Raw genomic sequence first — 26325 nt, forward strand, 5'->3', positions numbered from 1 at the left:
TGATTAATATAGTTTATCATTCGATAAGGGCTTCCTTTTTTCCAGTAACTCTCGCATTCCTTCTCCTCAATTCGTTTTTCAACGCACAAACAGCCCAAGATCCGTATTTTTCGGCCATAATTTATTATTTGTTAAATCGTAATAAAAAACACCATATACAAACTTCACGAATTGTCAAAACGTTGACCTCCAACTACACTAGCGCCGCCAAGCGGGATCAAATGCGTACATAGCTGCCATTCATACGGACTGGAAAATACGGAAATAAACCTACAATGGAGTAGTATTCGTATACGGTATACGAGTTAACTCGAATGAAAAATGTCGTAAACGAATCTGAATGTATATTTTTGAATGCCCTTAGAAATGATCTACGTATACCAGAAGAATTTGCACCGGCAACACAAAAAATTCGAACCAAAACTCAAATAATAAGAAAAAGAAGAATAATTAACAGTTTTACTAAACATATTTTATGGTGATTTTGTAATCTAAAACAATTCGTTTCTTGTAAATTAGCTGAAAGGAGTAAAATAAGGGCATGCAATATGATAGCTCAGTATGCTTAACCATCTCTTGACGATTACGTTAATAATTTTAACTCTCGATAATTAAACAAACTACTTTACCTGATGCTCTCGTCCATCACTATATGGACTTTAGGAATTGGAAAACCATTAAAAGGGCTGGCAACGGGAAGGGTATACGCTCCCATGTCTTCAAACACCAACCAATCACCAACTTTCATTTCTGGCAACATTGCATGTTCAATTACTTGGTCGAGTCCATCGCAGGTCGGTCCCCATACGCTGCTGTCGTAGTATTTTGCTCCAACGCGTTCTTCTAGTGGCTGTGGTACTACAACCTGTAAACATATATGTATTAAATATAAGCCGAGTGACATATAAATCAAGAAGCAACTTGCAACATTAATTAAAGTTATCTCAATAGTCATCAAACAGAAAAGAATAATGCAATAAAATACAAGGTAAAGAAGAGCGGCTATAACCGAAAACATTAGAAGATAAATAGAGAAGACTAAATAACGCCAATTTAAACTTTACATTAAAGCTATCTGAAACGTTAGTCCAGAGAAATAGGATTTTTCTCGTGACACATCCCCCTCCAGGCCGAAACCAAATTTTTTGAGTAGTATGGACATCTATATTAATAACCTATATGTTTTCTGCAGCCGATTTTGATTATATACATCGTTATAAACAAATGAAGATAAAAAAACGGTAAATTTTCGCTTTTTTCGTCTATAACCAAAAAGTTAAGCATTTTAAACAAATTTGAGAGTAAGAAACTCATAAATCGTCTAAAAATTTCAATATGGCGTTCGCTGAAAAAAATCTATCGTTATTTAATGCTTAGAAAATTGCAAAATAAATCATAAATTTTGAGTTTTTATAAATATTCATAACTTATGTAAAAATTAACTCAGAACCGTCTTATTACACGAATTGCTGAGACTTCTGGTGCTTAAATTATATTTTAAATTTTAAAGCAATTGGTCAAATAGTTTAAAAGTTATTTTATTTGTTTATCTGAAATTCATTTTCTTGCAACAGTATAAGTCAGAAAATTATGAGGTTACAGTAAGACTTTTGACAGTTTATGGAATAAGAACATTTATACTATTGACTTAATTAAAAAAAAAATCACGAAAATTAATTTTAAACAGTGTAAAATTATTTTGCAAAAACACGTCGATTTTTTGCTTACTTGTAAACAATTAGAATAACTTTTTAACCGTTACCCGTAGAAAAATTATTTTTTCATATTTGGAAAGACTGAATTTTTATACACATTTAGAAAGAAAAACAATTGTCCAAGGACAATTAGGGTCGAAGTTAGCCCCCCCCCTTTTTTTAATTTCCATGTTTTTGCAAAATAATTTTGCAGTATTTAGAATTATCATCATTTAGAATTAGATTTTGTCATCTTTATTAAATTACATTAATAGTATAAATCTTCTTCCATAAACTATCCAAAGTATTAGTATAACTTTATCAATTTTCTGACTATAGCGTTGCAAAAAATATTAATTTGGGATAAACAAATTAAATACCTTTTAAACTACTTGCCCAATTGCTCTGAAATTTAGGGTATAATTTAAGCACCAGAAGTCTCAGCATTCCGTGTAATAAGAACGTTCTAAGTTAATTTTTACATAAGTTATGAATATTTATAAAAACTCAAAATTTATTATTTATTTTGCAATTTTCTAAGCAACCAATAAGGATAGACATATCCAGCGAACACCATATTAAAGTTTTTTATACGATTTTTGAGTTTGTTTAAAATACTTAACTTTTTGGTTATAGACGAAAAAAGCGAAAATTTACCGTTTTTTGATCTTCATTTGTTTATAACTATGTATATCATCAAAATCGGCTGCAGGAAACATAAAGGTTATTAATATAGATGTCCATACTACTCAAAAAATTTGGTTTCGGCCTGGAGGCGGTTGTGTCACCAACAGCATATATTTTTCTTTATTTCTCTGAACTACGTTGAGAACTGCTTATTTTCGATTGCATAAGTACGTTTTGTGAAAGTTTAAATTCGGCGTTTTTTAGGCATATTTCAAATGCCTTATATTTGTTGCCAAAACTTAAAGACGAAATTTCATGTTATAGGTTTTGAAGGTTAGGTTCTAACATTGGAAATTCTATAGAGACCGGTCAATGGAAGTAATAAATTTCATTGAATTCATAATAATTGTAAAAAATGACAAAAATCGCGCAATGTGTCTTAATTTAACAAATTTAGAGAAACAGATTTCATTTGTATCAAAATACAAAAATTTTATACGAAAACTGTACTGTTATTAGGTATGTATCATGTATTAGGGTGGTGGTGTTCAATAGGCTTAAAATTAGGACTGCACACAATCTAACAAAAGGTCTCAGATATTGTGATATACTAGATTTTAAGTTATTCGTATTTCGCGCGGTGTCACTGCCCATTGTTGACAGCAGTGACCATCCCACTACTCTGTAACAGTATATAAGACAATTGTAACCTGTATTCGACCTCTTGTATGTTACTTCAACTGTACAATAAAACTAGTCCGTTCATGTCCGGCTTTTATTTAAAGTTGTAACGTCTCGAGCACGTGTCAGCTGAATAGCTAGTGCTGATACATTACAGATATGTTCCATGGTGTGGTTGAATTGCGTGTAATAACCTTACTGTCCACGAAAACAAATAATAATAAATGTAAAAACTGTCACTAATATATTTATTTATGTCGGTAGAAAAAAGACGTTCCTAATTCTCGAAGAGAAAAGGGTATGTTATTCTTCGAGGGCTTGCGACAGACTGACTGTGGCTGAACTAAAAACATTATGTTGTCACATGTCTGTGGTTTTAAGAAGTTGAGGACTAATTTATTGACATAAAGAGGCTGGCTAATCTGGTACAGTTTTTTTTTTTTTTTTTTTTTCTTCCGGAAGCCGTCCGTGCATGCACCCCGGTGGCACTGCAGCTTTTCAGCTTATTGTGCTTCCTTCCATTTGTTCTCATGACACCCAATCCAATAATGCAGTGCCCTTTACTAGCCTGTAAAGGTCCATTGGGTTAGTGCCATACACTGTCGGACTTGGTTTGCAGTCTCCATATATTGCTTGTCTCTTACGATCCAGCGCCTCGCAATCGCACAATAAATGTCTGACTGTCTCGGTCTCTCTATTGCATAGTCTGCAGCTGAGATCTCCGTTATATAGTCCTATCGTGTGTAGGTGTCCTTTTACTGGAAAGTGTCCAGTTAAGAAACCTGTAATAATTTTGAGCTGATTCCTGTTCATTTTGAACAGTTCTTCAGCTCTTTTTGCGCATGTCTGAGGTATAAATCTCTTCGCATGCTTTTGCGTGGGAATTTCTTCCCAGTATTCTTTGTGCTGTCTTCGTATCCAGCCTCTTAATCGGTCTCTGATTGTGCTTTTGGGCACTCCCAGTGCCGGTTCTGGACCGAAGTATCCTGTTGCTGATCCTCGTCTAGCAAGTTCGTCAGCTTTTTCATTACCAGCGATCCCTTGATGTCCAGGCAACCAAATGAGTTTTACCTCATTATGTTCCGCCAGGGTGTCAAGTTCTTCGCGGCATTCCCATACAAGCCTTGAGGTTATCCTTGGGTTCTTTAAAGCCCTCAAGGCCGCTTGGCTGTCTGAACAGATATTGATTCTCTTATTAGTATAAGTTCTCAATCTGTTTATCCGTGCACAGTGCAGGATTGCATATACCTCCGCCTGAAATACAGAGGTATATTCTCCTAGTGGGATGGAACCGTTATAGTTCCTATCCTCACTATATACTCCTGATCCCGAATCATCTTCTGTCTTGGACCCATCTGTATACCAGGTGTGGCCCTCATACTTCAGATGTCTGCCAGGATCTTCCCATACCTCTCTGGAGTGTATTTCCACCTGAAAAGGTATTTCCATTTTATATTTGGGGATACAATGGTCTGTTATCATCTCCCATATTGGATCCCCGCATATATCATTGATGCTGCAGTGTCCTTTGCCCACTGCAATTTTGCTTTGATTACCCTGCAGTCTATGTAACCCCATCCTTGCCTCGCCCTTCACTGTGATGTGTAAGGGAGGAAGGTCTAGTAAGGCTTCCATTACTGCAGTTGGTGTGCCTCTCATTGCTCCTGTTATGCTGAGACAGACAAGCCTTTGTATCTTGCCTAACTTCTCTATAGCATTTCTCTGTTGCACCTTTGGCCACCAGACCAATGCTGCATACGTTATTGTGGGCTTTACCATCATGTTGTATATCCAATACATCATGTCCGGTTTAAGTCCCCATGTTCTGCCATGTGTGCGTCTGGTCACCATTAAAGTGGCCATCGCTCTTTTGGTTATTCGTTCCAGGTGTTGATTCCAGGTAAGCCTTGAGTCTATTATGACTCCGAGATATTTTACCTCCCTCTCCACCTTTAGGGAGATCCCCATGAGATTCACAGGTCCTATTCCCTCTAATTTTGTCCTTCTGGTGAAGGCTACTATTTTGGATTTGTGAGGGCTTACGGACAATCCTACCTCACTTGTCCATTTTGATACTACATTCAGGGCCTGTTGCATGTTATCCCTGACAGTTGTATTGAACTTGCCCTGAGCCAGAATGACAAAATCATCTGCATAGCCCAGGACATTATATTTTTTCCTGTTGAGCGTTCCAATCAGTCCGTCCATAACCAGATTCCACACTAACGGAGATAATACACCTCCCTGTGGGCATCCTCTGGCAACCCGTGCTGACATGGTCTCGCCCATCAGTGTCGAATATACCACGCGGCTTTTAAGCATGCATTCTATCCACCTGCAGCTTATTTCATCCACTCCTTTCAGCCGGATAGCCTTTGTGATTGCATCGAATGAGGTGTTGTTGAAGGCTCCCTCTATGTCGAGAAAGGCTCCCAACATCACCTCTTTGTTTTCCAGAACATACTCCACCCTCCGTACAGTACATCTGGTACAGTAATTTATTATGGAATTTGTGTTTCCCATGAAAAAGTCATTAATTTTATACATTATGATTTTGTACATTAAGAGCGAAACGCATGTGAATTTTAAACAGCCCATATTATTTCGTTTAGAAAGAAAAGTTCATATTTAAAATTAGCAATTAAAAAAATAGTAATTGAAGCGTGTCGCCACAGATACATAAAACGAGAAATAGAGAATAATTAATATTGAACAAAAATAGAAGAGCAATGCTTATAATCTTCTGCAAGAAAACTTGTACTCAATAAGAAATTTATAAGTAACATCTTACCTGATGATCGTACAAGATGCAATTGAAACTGCCGTACACTCCATCGTTGATGTAGTACATGCGGTGCATATTATTTCCACCCTCATCGTTGACTTGATTGACGTTTCTAATTGAATGGATATTGCACACCAAAGTGTAGGCAGAGCTTACATAGAAACGACCAGGTTCAGCTATTACATGAACTGATGGATCAGGGAAGTAATTGTCCAGTGCGAGATTGACAATTTCAGCGATCTGAAAATGAAAATACACAAAGTTCAAATAAAAATGTATAAGAAAAAAAAGCTTTTTCGGTTGACAAATTGTGGTCCATACCGCTTATTTATCATTTTTGTAATTTTAAGTAATAATTAATTTACTTTTTTGAAGAACCGCTTATTTTGACTCGACCGAGGACCGCAATTTATTTAGATATTAGATTATTGTTATCAATATACATGTGCCCTTTTTTTAGTAAGGCATCAATACATTTTTTTTCATCGGTTTATTACCACCTAAAGTCACACTTTGTCCACGTAGGGATAATAATCTACCTTTATACCTTCTGGCTTTCATCCGTGGGGACCGATATTTTTGGCTTTTTGGTCTTTATAGCCTCGGGAGTCAGATTCTAGTATTGGAAATTTTTCTGTTTTTCTCGCATTTATTACATCATTGCTGTTCATTCCAATTTGTTCTTATTACTCTTTTTTTCAATTATTCCTAAAACGTATTCGTTTTCATATGCTAATTGTAGCTCTGTCATGGTAAATCTTATGAACCTGTTATTGGTTTATATTTAAACATTTTAATTTATCTTCTCAGTATTTTATTGCTACATAGTAGTTTTTTGTTTAGAAAGTATATGTCTTTTGTTGTTATTTTCCGAAATTTTACTTCAATACTTGTAAAAATTCCTCTCATTATACTGTTGTAAATATTTATTTGACTTTAATTTTGCAAAATGCGTATCTTTTACTCTAAAAATTTTCTGTTTTGTTTTAATTTACCTCAATTTTAGTTTTTGCTCCACTATTTTCAATTATTTTATTATTTTTTCCATTAGTTTTCAGTCTTTGTACTTAATACGCACTACAACTTGCCATTTTTTTGTATTTATTTATTACAGCTAATTTACAATTTACTCAATAGTACAAGAGTATTTAGTAAATATGATGAGCGGTATGTGTCTTGTAGTGGGTATCGTCCATTAACGGTTCTCCAAGTCTTCACCTAATCCCCAAGATCTTCGGGCCAGGTTCTGTTTAGACGTCACTTAAGTTATTTAAACTTGCCATTTAAATAACTGAAATCAGATTCTGTAGAATCGTTAGAATTATTATTGCATTTTTAGTTAAATAGATTTGACTAACCTGATGGATGGAAGTTCCTTTTCCACCAGGATATCCTCCTCCGATATCAAGCAGAGAAAAGTTGTAGCCCAAAGTTTCGGCAAAATCAAAGATGTCCCTTGCGGCTGAAATAGCCCTACGAAAAACTGGCGGTTCACGGCATCCGGAGCCTACGTGGAAACTCACACCGACGACGTCCAAGTCAAGGGATCTAGCGATTCGAAGGAGTTCTGGAGCCTCAGTGATAGGATCACAACCAAATTTGTTTCCCAGTTGACATTGGACATCAGTGGCATCGCAACGAATGCGAATGACTAACCTAAAAAAGAAGAAAACATAAAAACACCATAAATATATAAACAGTAAAAAACTCCCATTCCTTCTGCTCAAATTTTGTTCTTTTTAGATTAACTTTTAAGATTGGTTTGTTTTTGTTTGCATGATCATCTTTACCATAAAAAAGTCTCCTTAACTGAACTCGTTAGGGTTATTATAGTGATCAATATTGACTGATATTTGTAAATGCTTAGTCCGTTCGTTAAACTCAGACACAACTGGATTTTAGTAAGTAATTTTACCGATTTGGTAAAACTGGCAAAAAAATAATTACTAAATAGTTAGTGCTCTGAAAAATGTAAAGAAATAGAAGAACTGCAAAACAGATATGACAACTTCAACCTACATAAAAAAGTTAAAGAACTAGCCGTAACAGGAAATAGAAGAACCTCAAATATATTGCTCGGCAAAAATGGAAGTGTTATAATGGAGACAGAACGAAAACTACGACGATGGAAAGAGTACATCGAAGAACTATTTCATGACCAGAGAGCCAAGTACATCCGTAGATAGCCAAACCGGAGATGTGGGTCCAGAGATAACCAAATCAGAAGTCAGTCAGGCAATAGACTCTATGAAAACCAAATCTGATGGTCCAGATGACTTACCTAGCGATCTGATAAAGTTGGTCAACGAGAAAAACCTGGACATAATAGTAGAACTGTTCAACGCTATCTATACTACGGAAATCATCCCTAGAGAAATGTTGACATCAGCATTTATGTGTTTGCCAAAGAAAGTGAATGCCAAAGAATGCAGTGACTACCGAACTATAAGCTTACTGTCACATACCTTGAAAATTCTGCTGAAAATTATCCACGCCAGAATACACTATAAACTGGAGCTGGATATTAGTGACACTCAATATTGGTTCCGCAATTGTATGGGTACCAGAGAGGCATTATTCTCCTTCAACGTGCTGGCACAGAGATGTTTGGATGTTAACCGTCCCCTTTACGTCTGTTTTATAGACTACAATAAAGCGTTTGATAAAGTAAAACACTATCGACTCATGGAAATTCTGAAAACTAAAAACCTAGATGAAAGAGATTTAAGACTAATAACATACCTCTTATTACAATCAGCGAGCAATAGTAAGAATTGAAAAAGAAACATCTGAAGAAATGGAAATAAAGAGAGGAGTCAGGCAAGGCTGCATACTATCACCTCTATTATTTAACGCTTATTCTGAAGAGGTAATGCGAGAAACTCTGGAGTAAATGGAGTCTTAGTTAACAACATCAGAAATGCAGATGATACAGTAATAATGCCGATAGTTTACAAGACCTGCAAAGACTCATGAGTAAAATAGTAAGGTGTAGTAGGGAGTACGGACTCTCTCTCAATATCAAAAAGACGAAGTTTATGAAAATTAGTAAAAACAACTGTAATACTAACGAAATCTTGATAGTAGAGGGCCAGCAGATCGAAAGAGTAAAAAAGTACTTACCTAGGAACACTTATAACAGAAAATAATGACTACACTGCAGAAATCAAAGTCAGAATCGAAAAAGCACGTTCCAATTTTATAAAATGAAAAGGTCCTATGTAGCAAAGATTTAACATTAGCTCTTAAAGTACGCCTAACAAAATGTTGCGTATACAGTGTACTATACTATGGAGTGGAATCATGGACGTTAAATGTAGAGATAATGAGACGACTTAACGCCTTTGAAATGTGGACCTATAGAAGAATTATGAGGGTTTCCTGGGTAGATAGAGTTACGAACAACGAAGTACTAAGAAGAATAGGTAAAGAGAAGGAAGTTGAACTTACAATTAAAGAAAGAAAACTACAGTATCTCGAATATGTGATGCAGGGCGAGAAGTATGGAATCCTGCGACTCATAATGCAAGGAAAGATAGATGGCAGAAGAAGTATCGGAAGAAGACGAATTTCATGGCTGAATAACCTGTGAGAATGGTTTGAATGCAGCTCATAACAACTATTTAGAGCTACTGCCTCAAACATTAAAATAGCTATGATGATTGCCAACCTCCGTAGCGGAGATGCAATTTTACCAAAATTGGCAAAAAAAAACAAAAAAAATCACTAGACAGTTGTGTCTGAGTTTAGCGAACCGACTATATACCAAGGGCGATGATCCATTGTAAAGTTAGACGAAATTGCGCTCAGAAAAGTACGAGAACAATAATTAGAAGATTCAAAGAAGCTGTTTTAAAGTTGTAAAAGTAACAAAAACTCCAAAAATTCACATATGCATATGAGGCCCCTAGAACACAAGGGGTGTAAGCGTCAATAACATATTTTCAGTGTTCAGAACTAACACTTCTTGGCAATTGAAATATTCAACACTTTTGACCAAGTAGTTAACTGATTCTCCATTAGATCTCAGCACCCGATAGACTGCTCACTTAGATGCCTAGTGCACACCATCTTTTCTATGTGTTTGTTCTATGTGATTTTTGTATTTAAACCAATTTTTTAAAAATTGTCACTTACACCCCTTGTGTTCTAGGGGCCTCAGGCCTCATATATCATCAGTATCTCAACGTACTCGTCTAGAAAAAGGCTCTATTATGGCGGAATTTTAACTGCTAATAATTGATACGTGAATAATATGCTGAAACCCGTTTGGCCGCACGTGGAACATTGTGTAACTGAATTTTTAACGAATTAACAATATCTACTTCTAATTATTGACTTTCTTATTCTTCTTTTTCATGTAGTGCCTATCCGTTTCGGATGTTGGCGACCATCATGGCAATCTGTACTTTGTACACTGCTGCTCTGAAAAGCGTTGTGACTGTTCAGCCAGGAAAACCTTCGCCTTTCGGGTCCACATTTCCTTCTACTTTTTTCCTGTAAAATTAGTTAAAACAGTCCATATCTCTCGCTGTTGGTCATGGTGTAACCGCGGTATTCGATTTTGGCTGTTCATATTGTGGTCAACAGCTCTTTTTCTTTTTGCATTCTCAACTGATCAACATAATCCCTGATTAACGTGGTCGTTATAAGATATCTTCAAGATTCGACGATAAAGCCACATTTCGAAAGCCTCAAATTTTCTTTCTTATTCCTCGGACTTAACTGCACCAAGTAATAATTGTTGAAGTCATTAAAAATATGAAAAAAGATATATAAAAAGACTAAATTGGTACATCTACATTATTGAAAATTGTATTCTTTTAATTTTGTTTGGATCATTTAAATTTAAAACATTCAAAACATACTATTCGTTGTTTACAGATTAATATAACTTCTATCTTGTTTTTAATTAGCTTTAGAACGTAATGCATAATGCTTACCAAAACATACTGGAATTAACAGTATTTGTGTCCTAAATAAATAATCAAATAAATATGTGAATTATTATTTAAATTTCAATACTTTAAAATGTTTATATATAAACATAATGCAGTGATGAACGCGCTAATAACCGGCAAAATAACGCAAAAGATGGAAAATATTTAAGTTGAGATAAAAAGAGATGAAACTTGTAGAGGTGGAAAATTTAGCGATAGAAACCTATAAATTTACATTATATTGATTGTTTCCCACCTTTAGACGTATAGGACGAGTTTGGCAACTACCACTGTGATAGTGACAGTTTCAGTTTTTAGTCCTTTTTAGACAGTTTTTTAGTCCTTTCTTTTTTCTACAATATACAGGGTGTCCCATTAAAAAATTGGAACAATATAAAAACCTTATCAAACTCTTCATGTTTAAAAAAAATATTCAAAAATTTTCTAATATAGATATAGTCGGTAAAAACCACAGTTAAACCACAGTAATAACCACAACTTTCTTGATTTTAGTAAGTAATTTTGCCAATTTGGTACAATTGGCATAAAAAATAATTACTAAATAGTTAGTAATTTTGCCAATTTTGGCAAAATTTGCCAAAAACAAAAAAATTACCTACTAAAATCACTAGCCAGTTGTGTCTGAGTTTAGCGAACCGACTATACCACTTTTTAGTACCATAGGATGTACCACTTTTTAATAAAAATTTGAACACAATCTGTTTATAAACAACGTTTATATTGACAACTGTCAATACGATACACTGTTTATATTGGCACTGACATTTTTGTGTATTACTGTAGTTTATTGATATTTTCTCATACAAAACCTAAAAAACAAAAATACAACTTACTTGGCTTCAGGAAAGAGATTCTTAACTTTGTGCAATTCAGTGTCACTGTCGAATGTCATAGTGTTAACGCCAGTGGCTGCAGCATGTCTGATATGACTGGAAGGTTTGGCAGGATTGGCAAAGATGATTCTTTCGGGCTCCACACCCATGCTGAGTACTTTGTTAATCTCGCCCTTTGAAGCGCAGTCGAAGTTAGTTCCCAAGGCGTTGAGGGTTTCAAGAACTGTAAGGCTGTCGTTGCATTTGACAGCTGAAAATTAAATTTTCGCATTAGAAAAATTTGATCAATGGGATAGAAAGAAAATATTATGTTAGTTAAGTATTACTAATGATAATTCCAACATACTTTAGATTGGTCATTGTGAAAATACTATGTATTCTGAAAACAGTTTCAGAAATAGTTCGAGAAAACTCTAATCTAAACCAAAAATAGTCGCGAAAACATTGCAAGCTTCTAAAAAAATATTATTCCTATATAGAGTATAAATATAACAGCAACAAAAAATAAAAAACACTTTATTACACGATTGTGTTGTTACTGAGAACAAATGAAATGAAAGCAGGATCCATCTTTTCTGGTAGAGATCTTTTTTGTTAATACAACAAAACACCCCATTTACAACATCAAATGAGTACTTAGAATGACCAACTTAAACATGTCAAAAATGTTTTCTTTTAAATCCGTGCTTTAAAATGGTAAATCATAGATATGAACAGCACAATACCTAGAACACGTCTGGTACAGGTTCAGAAAATTATACAATTACGCTGTATTTTACCTTCATTGACTGGATTAAAAAGCAAGAGGCGTATTCATACAAATACAGGGTGTTTCAAAAAAAGGTAACCCCGTCTCTAGGGTAGGTAAAAAACTGAAAAATAATTGGGGTTTGCTTAGTAAAAAATTTTTGTAACGCCATCCGTTTTCAAGATACAGGGCGTTGAAGAAAAAAAAATTTACGCATTTTTGAAAATTGAAAAATTGAAACAAGGTTTAAAAACTCTAATTATTGTTGATTTATCGTCATAACAATCAATAAATGTCAGATTTCCATGGCACACTTGGAGAAAATAGAGGTATACCTATTAGTGATGTAACGAATATTCGCATTCGCATTCGCATTCGCGAATATTCGCATATTTTTGCATATTCGCATTCGCATTCGCATTCGAGAAATTTGTGCGAATGTTTTGCGAATATGAAAATCAGATAAAAAAATAATTTGATGTCTAATATTAGGTTAATAATATTGTTCTGAAGCTATCTTTTACGGCATTTATGTAATTTACTGTTCTAGTTGGAAAATAAGCCACAATTTAACTTGAAAAATAATTTTGTTGAAGTTTCGACTTCCACTTCGAAGGTCGTTATCTAAATATAATAGATAACGACTTCCGAAGTGGAAGTCGAAACGTCAATAAAATCATTTTTCAAGTTTTAATTGTTAATTATTTCCCAATTAGAATAGTAAATAAGGTTATTAAAATCAAAATCTATTCACTTTTCATTTTTCTATTAAGAAAAGGCGACAAAGAGCAATTTGAAAACAACAAATTATGCAATGTAAACAAATAAAACAAATTATTCCCTAAAACTTTTATTAGCCTGAAGCTTTTAATTTTAGACAATCAATCAATCTTGAACGAACTAAGGATTATTCAGCTACCAATATATAAATAATACTATAAATAGTCTATGTTTTTTTAAGTCAACAGTTTAAACAAACAAAAATAAACAAGTTAATAATCAAAATTTAAAAGGGGAATATTAAACTTTAAAAATAAAAGTCTCGACGCCTTTTCTCCTTCAAGTCTGTTTCGATGTGGTGTATAAAGAAGTCCAGCGCCACTAAATAAGCGCTCGCTCGGGACACTTGTTGGTGGTGTAACTAAATATTGCCGTACTACAGGAAAAAGAAGATCGTACCTTCCCTTGTTAACTTTCCACCATGTTAGAGGGTCGACGTCACCTGCCACGCGTTTTTCCAATGAGTATTCAGTGAGAGTTTTACGGATTAAAAGATGGACAGGGTTTTGAAAACTAAGAAGAGGCATGTCGTCTTCACTATCACTTGTATCCATCAGTAAACTCATCTTTTCTTTTAGAGACAGACTGTTGCGAGTTTCGTGATCTTCAGATTGATTTAATTTGATACGCTTTGCATTCGGGTAAGATGAATTGCAAGATATGTCGGTTTGGCTGTCTCCCAGCAAATCCAAAATATGCTCTATGACACGCTCTTTAGTCGACGTATTTTTAAAAAATTTTGATTTATATCTTGGGTCAATGAAGGTCGCCGTGGAAAACAATATTTCATTCTCTAAACCTGAAAACTTGCGAATGAGCTCGTCTTTCAAGACAGTAATCGTATCACCAATGTGCTCATCGGAAGAATCAAGATCATGAACAACTTTTTCTAGAGTGGTGATTAAGGGAATCACAGAAGAAATAGAAACATCGCTAGCACTTAACTCTTTGGTTATTTCTTCAAATGGTCTTAGTAAACCGATAAGTTTTTCAATAATCATCCACTCGTCAGAAGCCAATTGGGGAATTTTATTATTTGCCGATGCGTACAGACATAACGACTCTTTGACTTGTAAAATACGCTCCAACATATAAAAAGTGCTGTTCCACCTAGTAGTACATTCTTGTATAGTCTTCAGTGGTTTTTGATTAAGCCTTTTTTGTATACTAGTCAACTCATCTTGGGCACTGGTCGAATGATGAAAATGAGTTGCCATCTTTTTACATTTTGTTATGGCAGACACAACAGTTTCTTGAGCTTTCATTCCTGCTTTTAATACGTTTTGAATCTTGTGAGAAGCACAGTCAATATGTTCAACATTTAATAAGTTAACACCTTTTTTCATGTTAGCACCTGCATCGCGAACTACACATTTCACTTTATCTTTAGGTATTTCCCAAAACGACAAGATGTCTTCAAGTTTGTGAGCAATATTTTCTCCGGTGTGGCGGCCTTCATTGAATACTTCTGCTTTTAACACTATCATTTTCCTTTCAAATTCTTTTGTGATCCCATGACAAGTTAAACTCAGCAGCGAAACTCCAGAACAGGTATCAGACCAAATGTCGGTAGTAAATGATAATTTTTCGAACGACTTCAATAATTGAAGTATTTTCTCACTTACTTTGCAAAATAATTTATCGCAGATAAATGAAGTAAAATACTGACGCGATTTTAAATTATAAGACGGACACAAATGCTTGATAAGTCTTACGAAACCAACACTTTCCACGAAACGAAATGGCAAGTCCTCCAACGCAACCATTTCACTTATAAAATTATCCACTTCCAATGACTTAGCAGAATTATTATCCCACTGTTTTGTTTTATCCACACATTCTTGAAACGATATTTGTTTCATAAATGATTTTATTTGATGCGAAGATGATGCCTGCTCAAGTGATTTAGATGCATCTTGTTTTCGTTTTTCACACTCTTCCAATTTGGAAAACTCGGTTTTATGCATTGCCTTTAAATGATTTCTCATGGCCGTTGTAGTTCTTCCTTTCCTTGAGTATTCTTTATTACACAGCTTGCACTTAGCTCGTTCAGCATCGCAAATTGGTGTGAAATAAGTCCATATTTCACTATAATTTGATTTACTCATCTTAATAAAAATCTCTAATCAGACTTTAGCTACAAAATTCACTTGTATGTACTTGAGCACGAGCAGAGCAAGGCGAGTGTAGTGACACTTGAGTCATAATTGTAATATATATTAACCTTTGATATAGGATATTTTAACAATATTATATATCACTGATATAAAATATGATATTGTTAACTAATTATTATGTCTACGACTTCCGTTAGATGAGTTCACATTGCAATTCAGCAAATTGCAATTAAGCAATTTTCGAAACAAGATTACACACCCACACACCTCGCGCGAACGAGACTGCCGGCAAGCCTTAGAATTGGCGTCTAATTAAAAAACTGAATATTCGCATTCGCATTCGCATTCGCGAATGTCGGTGGCAGATATTCGCATTCGCATTCGCATCCGCGAATGTTAAAAAAATGACATTCGTTACATCACTAATACCTATTAGAACTTTATCATTACTACCAGCATCAATTATTACTTCATAATTTTCAAATCAAAATATTCCGAAAACGGTACACAGTATCGAGTTTTACCAAGAGTACCTTTTTCGTGTAAAATTGAATGATGTTTAAGTTTACTTGAAATTTTGATTAATAATTATACTCTTAAAAAAGTTATATTGACTAATACTTATTACGATCCGTGTAACTAGCGCCCTCTATGAGAATCAGATATAAAAACAAATTCATTGGATGTATCAGCTTCCAAAACATATTCGAATAAAATTTCATTACAATGTTGCTAGTAGTTTCGGCAAAATCGTAAAAAATGCGTAAATTTTTTTTTCTTCAACGCCCTGTATCTTGAAAACGGATGGCGTTACAAAAATTTTTTACTAAGCAAACCCCAATTATTTTTCAGTTTTTTACCTACCCTAGAGGCGGGGTTACCTTTTTTTAAAACACCCTGTATAAGAACTATTACGCGACCCACACATCAAGTTTGGACTTCGGATACGACTATTTAAATGGCCGTAATTTGACCAACTATGCTGTAAGGAGCAAAATCATGAAGCTCACAACTTCAATCATGAACAACATACGAGGCATAAAGGATGTAGACTTACAGAAGAATATTGAAAATTCCTTGGACTGATCATGTAACACATAGACAGGTTTGTGATCGTTTAAGTAAGAAAAAGCTAATCCACATGATCAAAGTCTGCAAAACATAATACCTTGGACATCTATTAAGAAATCAAAAATATTTCCTTCCCCAGCTCATAATAACAAGCAAAACTGAAAGAAAACGCAAGTCGGTAATAAAAAACGTAATAATCACTAACATTCATTAATTGAATAAGGCCCCATAAGAAGAAGAATTAATATCAGATTATTTTAGAAAATAGAGAAGTACTGTATTGTATATTGCAATAAACAAATATAAAAAAGATATTCTGCGCATGCACATATTTTAAAATTCATTAAATTTTTAATTTGAATAAGACAGTTATGTACATACAGATTGGGAAAGAATCTAACGTTGGTAAGTACCTTAAATGAGATCAGAGAGAGATGTATTTCATATGTACGTAATTAAAACGGTATAAAAAATGTAGGAAGGCTGTACGAGGCTTAGAAAACCTTTCCAAACATTTCTAATTCCTGTGTTTGTCCCATAGCAGTTGAAAATAGGTTTTTTTAATTGTTTAAAAAGTAAATAAGGACTTTTAGTTATAAACATTAATTCTGTGCGATTGATATTACTTGTTGTTCGTGAATTTGTGAAGATATTTACTCTCAATGTTTATGTATTTGTTTGACTTGTGACTGTATTTCAAAGTATTTTGTTGTTGTTTTTATCAGAGTTATTTCAAAATAAATCATTGAATTTATTTACGAAGATGAAAAAGATGTAACTTCATGTTTTAATCTTTTTTAGGTGCCCGTGATTTTATTCCGTAAAAGACTAAAGATATTCGTTTTTCTCGTAGCTCTAATCAAACAATAACATAACCCTAAAACATGAACATTAAGAGTAAATATCTTAATACTTCGATATTCTTACCTCACAAATTCACGAACAACAAGTAATACCAATCGCACAGAATTAATGTTCATAACCAAAAGTCCTTATTTAGTCTTCAAGCAATTAAAAAAACAATATTTCCAACTACTTATTGGACAAACACACACTAATTAGAAATGTTTGGAAAATGTTCTCTAAGCCCCGCTCATTTTGACAGAGCTTAAGTAGTCCTGTGGCCCAGTCCTCCTATATCTTCTATGTAACGTTTTAAATACGTGTCTGTCTGTTGCTCCCATTGAAGGCGCATACCAACGTTAGATTCTTTCCCAATCTGTATATAGACCAGGGGGCATCTGTAAAAATATTAGTACATTTGGACGTTGAGAGGTGACTCGAATTTTTTTGCAGAAATTGCTTGAAAATAACTCAAATAATATTTGAGTTATCCTCCCTCTCAAAAAGGTCTGGAACATTGTTTAAATAACAAAATATCAAAAAATGAAGGAAAAATTCGATTTTTTTCTTCGTTTTTTGATTATAACTTTAAAAGTATTCATTTCCAAGAAAAGTTGTACTGACATAAAAGTTGCGTAATTAAATTTCCTACAATGCAGAATTGGTTAAAAATTTAAAAAATAGTCACTCTTGTTGAAAAATAGTAATTATTGCGGAAAAACTTTACAAAAACAAGTATTCGCATTTTACGTTTTTCAACCATTTATGCTACACTTAGGACCTTCATATTTCACCCAGAAAAACTTTATGATACAGTTAAAGAATAGTGCAAATTTCATTAAGATCAATTCAATAGATTTTGCAAAATAAATTTTGCAATCCAGCTTTCGCAAAAAAATTCATTTTTTCAAAATGTTACAGGGCTGAAAATAAAGCAGGTAGCAAGTTGAAATTTTTTTTGCGTATAGAAGTGTACTGTACTTTTTATTTGCAATTTGCAAAACTAAAATCGATTAACTACCACGGCGTCAGGAATTTTTTTAAATAAACATTAATTAATTATTGGTATAGGCATTCTAATGACCTTTGATAATGATTGATACACTTTAATTTTTATTACATTTCGATATAAATAAATGAATTTGTTTATGGCAAAATAAAAACACATACTCTATCCTTTGAAATAACACTTTTTTTTAGCAAAAACTTTCTTTGTTCATATATTTTAACTTAGAGAGTAAAAGTTTATTATTTTTAAACATATGCAATTGTTTAAACAATATTTCACAAACAATAATAAAATTAGTTTGATTTTTGTGGAATTAAAATATTAAAATACAGCAAAATATAGAGTAAGAAAATAATATATTAGATAAAGATTGGAAGAAATTTTGGTGGAAATCAACTTGTGTGAATCGAACACCGCTGTCCTGCGCGTAGCACCAAAAATTAATGTTTATTTAAAAAATTTCCTGACGCCGTGGTAATTAATTGATTTTAATTTTGCAAATTGCAAATGAAAGGTACAGTACGCTTCTATAAGCAAAAAAAAATCAACTTGCTATCTGCTTAATTTTAAGTCCTGCAACATTTAAAAAAAAATGAATTTTTTCTGCAAAAGCTGGATTGCAAAATTTATTTTGCAAAATCTATTAAATCTATCTTAATGAAATTTACACTGTTGTTTTACTATATCATAAAGTTTTTCTGGGTACAATATAAAGGTCCTAAGTGTAGCATAAAAGGTTAAAAAACGTAAAATGCGAATACTTGTTTTTGTATGGTTTTTTTCGCAATTTTTGCCATTTTGCAACAAGGGTGACTATTTTTTAAATTTTTAACCAATTCTATATTGTAGGAAATTTAATTACGCAACTTTTATGTTAGTACAACTTTTCTCAGAAATGAATAGTTTTAAAGTTATAATCAAAAAAACCAACAAAAAAATAGAATTTTTTCTTCATATTTTGGCATTTTGATTATTTAAACAATGTTCCGGACCATTTTGAGTGGAAGGATAACTCAAATATTATTATTTAAGTTATTTTCAAGCAATTTCTGCAAAAAAATTTGAGTCACCTCTCAACGTCCATCTCAAAAGAGATGCGCCCTGGACTAATATTGTAAATACCTAGACAAATTACTATCTTATCACATCAAAATGAAAAAAAAAAGAAGCTGAAATGGGCGAAACACCCTAATATTTTACCCTAAGACGGCAATCTCTTCGTAACCAGGAAAATCGTAAATCAAAAACATTCAAAATGCTCTTTCCAATATTAAAGTCATAACGTATGGACGGACACTGGAAGAAAATCATAAAACGATAACCAAAAGTGTTTACCGTAGTGCGGCGTGACTCGAGGTAGTTTTTCGCGCCATTCCTGATGTTTTCTGACGATATCTCCGACATCCAAGACGTAAAAGGCATCTTCCTGATTGTTGTTGCTTACGATTTCCCGGATCACCGTCCATACGTTTGATTGGTCATCCAAAACGTGAATGCGTTCTTCAACACTTGGAATTTTCATTTTGTTTTTGGTTGGTTATAAGGTGTCTTTGTCAAATACAGTTGAATATTTTCGATGAAATAAGCAAGCTGAAACAAAGAAACGTATGTGATTAGCACAGATTCTTTTCTCATCAATCGTTAGTTTTAAGATTGTCAAATAAAAATTATGTTGATATGATAAAAATAATCCCAAACATTAATATACAAAATAAGCTCTTTATTATACGATAAGAGAATGAGATATATTATTACTGATTTTGGAAAGGGCTGCACATCTAAAGCAGGCCACTCACGGTACTGCGGTGTCGTTCGACAAGATCTTGATGATATCAATTCTACAGTACTGCAGCAGACTTTAGTCGAATTAGACAAAATTGAAGGACGCCAAGTATCGTGATTGGCCGGCTTGCATTTCTATAGTTTATTTTTTAACCAGGAGGAGTAAACTAAAAAGACTGATTCACACCCAAGAAAGTCACTAGAATAATAACCAAATACATCTTCTTTTTTGGTTGATCTAGTCGGCACTCAACGGTAATCCATAAATATTATATTAAATTAATACGTCGCTAAAGAGCTCCAAAAACAACTGCTTTTTATATAAAAGCAGACTAAGGGCCGTTTGCACCGACTATATTAAGGCTAGCTTAAGATTAAGGCCCGCTTTAAGTAAATATTTTCGCTGCACCGTATGTCAAACTCGATTTAAACCTCACTTAATTTAAGCCGCCAAATTCGGCGGCTTAAGAAAACTTAAATTAAGTGAGGTTTAAATCGAGTTTGACATACGGTGAAACGAAAATATTTACTTTAAGCGGGCCTTAATATAGTCGGTGCAAACGGCCCTAACAGTCTAAAAATTAAAGGAATAACACAGAAAACACAAAAATCGCCGATATGACTTAATTAACCTATGAAATGTCACTATTGTCAAAATTTGATAAATGTCATTAGTGTCAAAATTTTATAACAGTGGAGTAAACTTGGCTGCGGTTGGACCAATTACAAACAAGCAATACAGCGCGGTAAATTTTAATTACTTCTTCTGGTTAAAAAACAAACCATAGTACAATAAATTTGGAATGTTCGATATTTTGCTTGGCTTATAGCAATTTTTATTATTATGTACCTATTTCTAATTTCCTTTTACTTTTGTGATCCAAGTAGGATATCGTTTATCTCATACTATAAAGACTATAAATATATATTTATCTATTTCACGCGTCATTTTCTTGTTTCATTTTGTACCGCGCAAATAAACTTTACTATTACTCGTTCTATTAATTTGTTATGTGTCTATTTAACTTCTTGATCAAAGAGAATAAGAACGAAAAAGGGTACAGTCTCTTGTTTCTTGAGAGTAGTTTGTTGTTTTTGATATTATGCTCTGTTTTGAAACCAGGAGGAGTATTAATTTAAACTAACCGCGCCGTAATGCTTTTTTGTAATTGGTCCAACCTCAGGCAAGCTTACTTCAATAGACATAACTGTTATGAAATTTTTAGACCATTGACATTTATGAAATTTTAGGTTAATTAAGGTCACAATGGATTTATAATTTTGTTTAATCCGGACCTGGATTTTTCTTGTGATTAGTAGTTTAGTGGTTTGGGCTCTAAATGTGACATATATGTGTACCAAATATCAAAAAAATATACAAGGTGGTTCGAAAGTTATGGGTCCAGAAAGAAATGGGCTATATCGATAAAACACCTTGTAACTCGGTTATAAAGTCGATGGAGCAATAAATTTAGTATGTCTAGAACCGCCTCATTTACCCCTATTCACCATTCAAGTATTTCCGTTTCCCAATAAGTATACTACTTCATCTTGATTGCGGCCCGCAAGCTGTGGCAATAGCTACTATGTGGCCCAGGAAAGAAAAAGGTCGAGTATCGCTGCTTTAGTGAGACAAATAAAAAGGGAGCACTGGCAGAGTTTCTCAAAACAGATGGAACACGACTTCTACGGAACACAAAAAGAAGTATGGAGAATGATCAGAGGGCAAAGAAAGGAGATGAACGAATTAATAAAAGCGAAACACATTCAGAAGGAAACATGGGCAGACTACTTCCGATCTCTATTTGCTAAAGGCGACGATAATGAACCACCAACACCTGAAGTTACGACAAACGAAGAAATAAACAACGAGGAGGGAGAGGTAAAGGAAGCATTAAGAAAATTAAAAAACAGAAAATCTCCAGCAGAGGACAGAATATCGAACGAACTCCTAAAGTACGGAGGACAAGATCTAACTAAACAACTATTAAAACTAATACAAAAAATAATAAAAAACAAAACAGAATACCACAAGAATGGAGATCAAGCATCCTAATATCTCTCTTCAAAAAAGGAGACAAATCGGACCCGGAGAATTACAGAGGAATTAACTTATTAAACACAACATTAAAATTAACAACCAAAGTGATATAACAAACAAATTGAATGAAATCATATAAATCTAGGTTTCAAGTAGCTTTTACAGTATCGAGAACACGTAGCATCTCAAAGCTCTTACTCTCAGTTCTAATCTAAGGTCTTTGTTGCAGAGAACTGTTTTCATTTTTACTACCTCATTTCTTGTTATTTCTATCCCGACCCTTATTTCTGTTGTTTGATCATTATTATCTGAAATCTAGGTTTCTTGGTATTTATATTTATCAGCCATCTCTCTCAGTACAGTTCCCAAAGGGATGCTTGTTTGCATATTTGTTTTCTTAGTTATTATCATGTACTTGGTCTTTTTTATATTCATTTTTAGTCCATATTCTCAACAGAAACTAGGTTTTCTAGTCGTTATAAATGTTTTTTCTTTATTTCTTTCAAAACTGTAAAGTCACATTTGATACTGAATTCACTTCGTAATTTCTTTATTGTCTATCAAGTATCAAGTATCAAACTATGGAAAAAAATTACTAATTGAATCTTACGGAATTCCTTTATTTGTCATTAAGTATCAAACTATGGAAAAAGTTAATAATTAAATATTACGGAATTGCTTTTAAATTAATTTCCTCAAATTATGGAAAAATTAATACATTTAACCACAATAATAGTAAATTTTATTTTAGTAAGAGAAAGCACTTAATTTTTGGTGTAAAATTTGTGTTTCCGGACTTAAATGACATTCGCATTAAGCCAATGATGTCTTGTTTTGTATAATATGCATTAATGGGAATTTTCATTTTGTCATGCGATAAAAATAACGACCTTTAACATAATCAGTTATTTTTTAATTGCACTGTTTAATTCATCGCGTATTTCTTACGTCCAAACTCTGAAGATAAAGGCTTTACTGTTTCCTGGAGTAAACATCTGTTATCAATAATTATTATCAATAAACTAGTTTATACTATTTTTATTTTATGAGAATATCAGCGCATTATGGTCTACGGGCCAGCTAGGTCACCGAGACTTTTTCAGTTTTGATGGGTCTATCAAAGTTTTTAAAACGTTTTTATTTATGTACTTGGATTGGCCTTTGTCACTATCTCCACAAATTTTGTAATCCATTTTAAACATAGTTTTATGTTTCCTAGGCACCTGAAATTTTCAGAATAACTCAGAACTAGCTAACAATGCAATATTTAATTGCTATTATATGGATAAATCGATTTTTTTTTAATTTCAAACTATTTTAAAAATGTGACTAACGCAATGACATTTAAATACCATTTTAAAGTATGGTAACGAATCAATACGTGGTAGCTCAGTGGCAGAGTGGTAGGCTGGAGATTGAGAGGTCCTGAGTTTGAAACCCGTCTGTTACGTGTCTTTTTTTATTTTTTTTTTTTAATAAATGATTAAAAGTTAATATAATTAAAATTCATATTTTATAAGTTAATTATTATATATAAATATTATATACACCATTTTAAATATTTTCTTTGATTTATATGAGTTTAAATTCACTAGAAAAATAATTATGTCTCGTAAAAGTCGATTACAAAATTATTTTTTCTATTCTCATACTATTATGATTTCACTACCTGTATCATAATGAACTTCATTATGATACAGATTTTTATTACGATACAGATTTTCATTACGATACAGATTTTCATTACGATACAGATTTTCATTACGATACAGATTTTCATTACGATACAGATTTTCATTACGATACAGATTTTTAACCAATGGAGTCGCGATATGGCATTCGCGATGAAGGTGGCACACGCGCAGTGACCAATTGCGAGTCAAATACATACGCTTTGACATTTCTCAATATGTAACCATACTGACAAACTACCTAATTTATTTGCGTTACAAAATTAATAAATTTGAATAAATTTTTTGTTGTGAATGATCATAGAAACAATCGTGTATACAACTTGCATTTAATTAGCATTATGAAGCTGGTACTCTATACGAAATTCGCCGCTAGGCGGCTCGTTTCGTATTCCTCATACTCGCTTCATAATGCCCATCGTTAAATGCTCGTTGCATAATATACTATTATGACATAGAAATTGAAACAACAAAATAGTTTATAATTTTATATTGGGTCCGATAAATAATGAAAACGTTTTATTATAAGTATAAAGTTATTTTTTTTTTTTGGAGGCCGATCCTGACTGTATGTCGGAACGGTGTGTTTATTTTGGCTCTACAAAATAGTTCAAATTAAGTGAGAATAATTTTTCAAAATTTAACCAAACTTGGTGAAATTATTAGTGATCAATTGAATCTCAACTTTCCAAATTTGTAAGTACAGTTTTACTGTAATTTCCACAGAAAACATCTAATTAGTATTTAACATTATTGTAAATTTTTATATCGAAATCTGCTTGACGTTAAACAAAAACATTTAATTACCATCGACCTGTGTGTCCACTCGGCTTTTTTCCCAGCCGGGGACAGGTCCGTACTTAGAAATGTTTAAAAATCGATCAAGATGTCACAAAGCGGTGAAATAAATTTACCAGGAAATTCTCAAATGGATAATTCTACACCAAGAAGTTACTCTACCGCCCTTATTCAACAAAAACATCCCTCTAAGCGCCAGGCAATCATTTTTAATTCCATTGAAGATGCGAAAATACAAGATTACCTCCTCCCGCTGGGAAAAATCATTCATCCAAAAAATATACTATTCTGCTCTAGATTATCAAACAATAGAATATGTTTGTATTTATCATCTGAAAATATCGTAGAAAAATTCATGACTGAAAATAACGGCAACATTGTGGTTAATAATCAGATTATACAAGCTCGAAGGTATATAACTCCTTCCGAAAGAATTATTCTCTCTAATGTTTGTCCATCAATTCCTCATGATGTATTAATTAAAGAACTCGAGTCCATGGGACTTGTTATTCAATCTACAATGTCCTTTTTAAAAATTGGTGCACCGTTACCTGAATTTAGTCATATAATGAGCTTCAGAAGGCAAATCTTTATCAGCCCAACAGACCTCACAATTCCAGAATCGTTTTTAATCAACTACGATAATACTTCATACAGAATATTCTTATCGAGTGGCAACTTGACATGTTACAACTGTAAACAAAATGGTCATACGGCAACTAACTGCAAAAACCCTATCAATCCAAACTCAAATCCTATCGCTTCGACCTCGGTAGAAAACATCCCAACATTCACTCCTCCAGAAATATCAACCAGCATACCAGAACCTATCAATCCAAAACCAAATCCTATTGCTCCAACCACAGCAGAAAAAAACCCAATATTAAATCCTCCAGAAATATCAACCATCACACCAGCATCTGTTTCAATTCAATCGGCTACCCCAACTACAAACAATCAACTGAACCCCAAAGAAACTGAGAGCGAATCAACTACCTTACATATGAATATTGAGTCTTCACAAAATAGTTCAAAAAGAACGATTGACGATACCTTAAGTCCTCCCCCGCCCCCTAATGATACCACTGATAAACCGATGTTTACCAATCCAGCAGAAATAGCACTTAATCCCAAGAAAAAGAAAAAACAAAATAAAGGAAAATCTCTAGAAGCATTCATAAACCAGCAGTCGCCACCATTTGTTCTAAGCTATGTTCAGATAACAGACCTATTCGAAAACATAAAGAGTTCACCCGATCCACTTATTACCGTTGAAAATTATACAGATAACTTTACAGCTCTCATCGATATGTTAAACAAAATATATCCCTATACTCAAGACAGATCTACAAAGACCCGAAATACCAAATTAAGGAAAATTCTTCTAAAACACTTACAGATGCAAATCCCACAGGACCTAGTATCCGATACAGAAAGTGACTCCTCACAAACAAATCAATAAATAAATTTAATAAATTAAAATGGAATTTAATAAATTAATACAGTGGAATATAAATGGCTATTTCAATAATTTACCAATGCTACAGATCATTCTTTCAGAACAAAATCCAGATTTTGTATGTTTACAAGAGACCAATTTTAAACCAAATCAAAATATAATCTTAAGAAACTATGTTTGTCATAATCAAATAAGACTTAACCAAAACATTGCTAGTGGCGGTGTATCAATTTTAATTAATAATTCATATGACTCGATAAGAATACCTCTAAATACTAACTTAGAGGCCATTGCTGTCACCGTTATTGGGAAAACTAATATAAACATTTGCAACATATATCTACCTCCTGGAGCAGTAATTTCCAGAAACGAACTAGAGGATCTTTTTAAACAAATTCCTACTCC

At 33.4% G+C, this 26325-nt stretch overlaps 1 protein-coding gene across 4 annotated transcripts in view; it reads right to left on the reverse strand.

The window, feature by feature from the left end:
- Positions 1 to 26325, reverse strand: part of LOC114338766 (ornithine decarboxylase) — a 200129-nt gene that overhangs the window by 91074 nt on the left and 82730 nt on the right. For 3 of the 4 annotated variants that reach the window (XM_028289376.2, XM_028289378.2, XM_028289375.2), the window contains exons 3-7: positions 19485 to 19739; positions 11582 to 11831; positions 7146 to 7443; positions 5794 to 6027; positions 630 to 865 (exon numbers count right to left, since the gene is read on the reverse strand). In XM_028289376.2, coding sequence (XP_028145177.1) covers positions 630 to 865; positions 5794 to 6027; positions 7146 to 7443; positions 11582 to 11831; positions 19485 to 19671 — 1205 coding nt within the window. In that variant the 5' untranslated portion in view covers positions 19672 to 19739. The remainder of the gene's footprint in view (positions 1 to 629; positions 866 to 5793; positions 6028 to 7145; positions 7444 to 11581; positions 11832 to 19484; positions 19740 to 26325) is intronic. The other variant, XM_050648681.1, reaches the window with a different exon arrangement.

Source organism: Diabrotica virgifera, chromosome 4 (assembly GCF_917563875.1).
Source record: "Diabrotica virgifera virgifera chromosome 4, PGI_DIABVI_V3a".
Lineage (NCBI taxonomy): Eukaryota > Metazoa > Arthropoda > Insecta > Coleoptera > Chrysomelidae > Diabrotica > Diabrotica virgifera.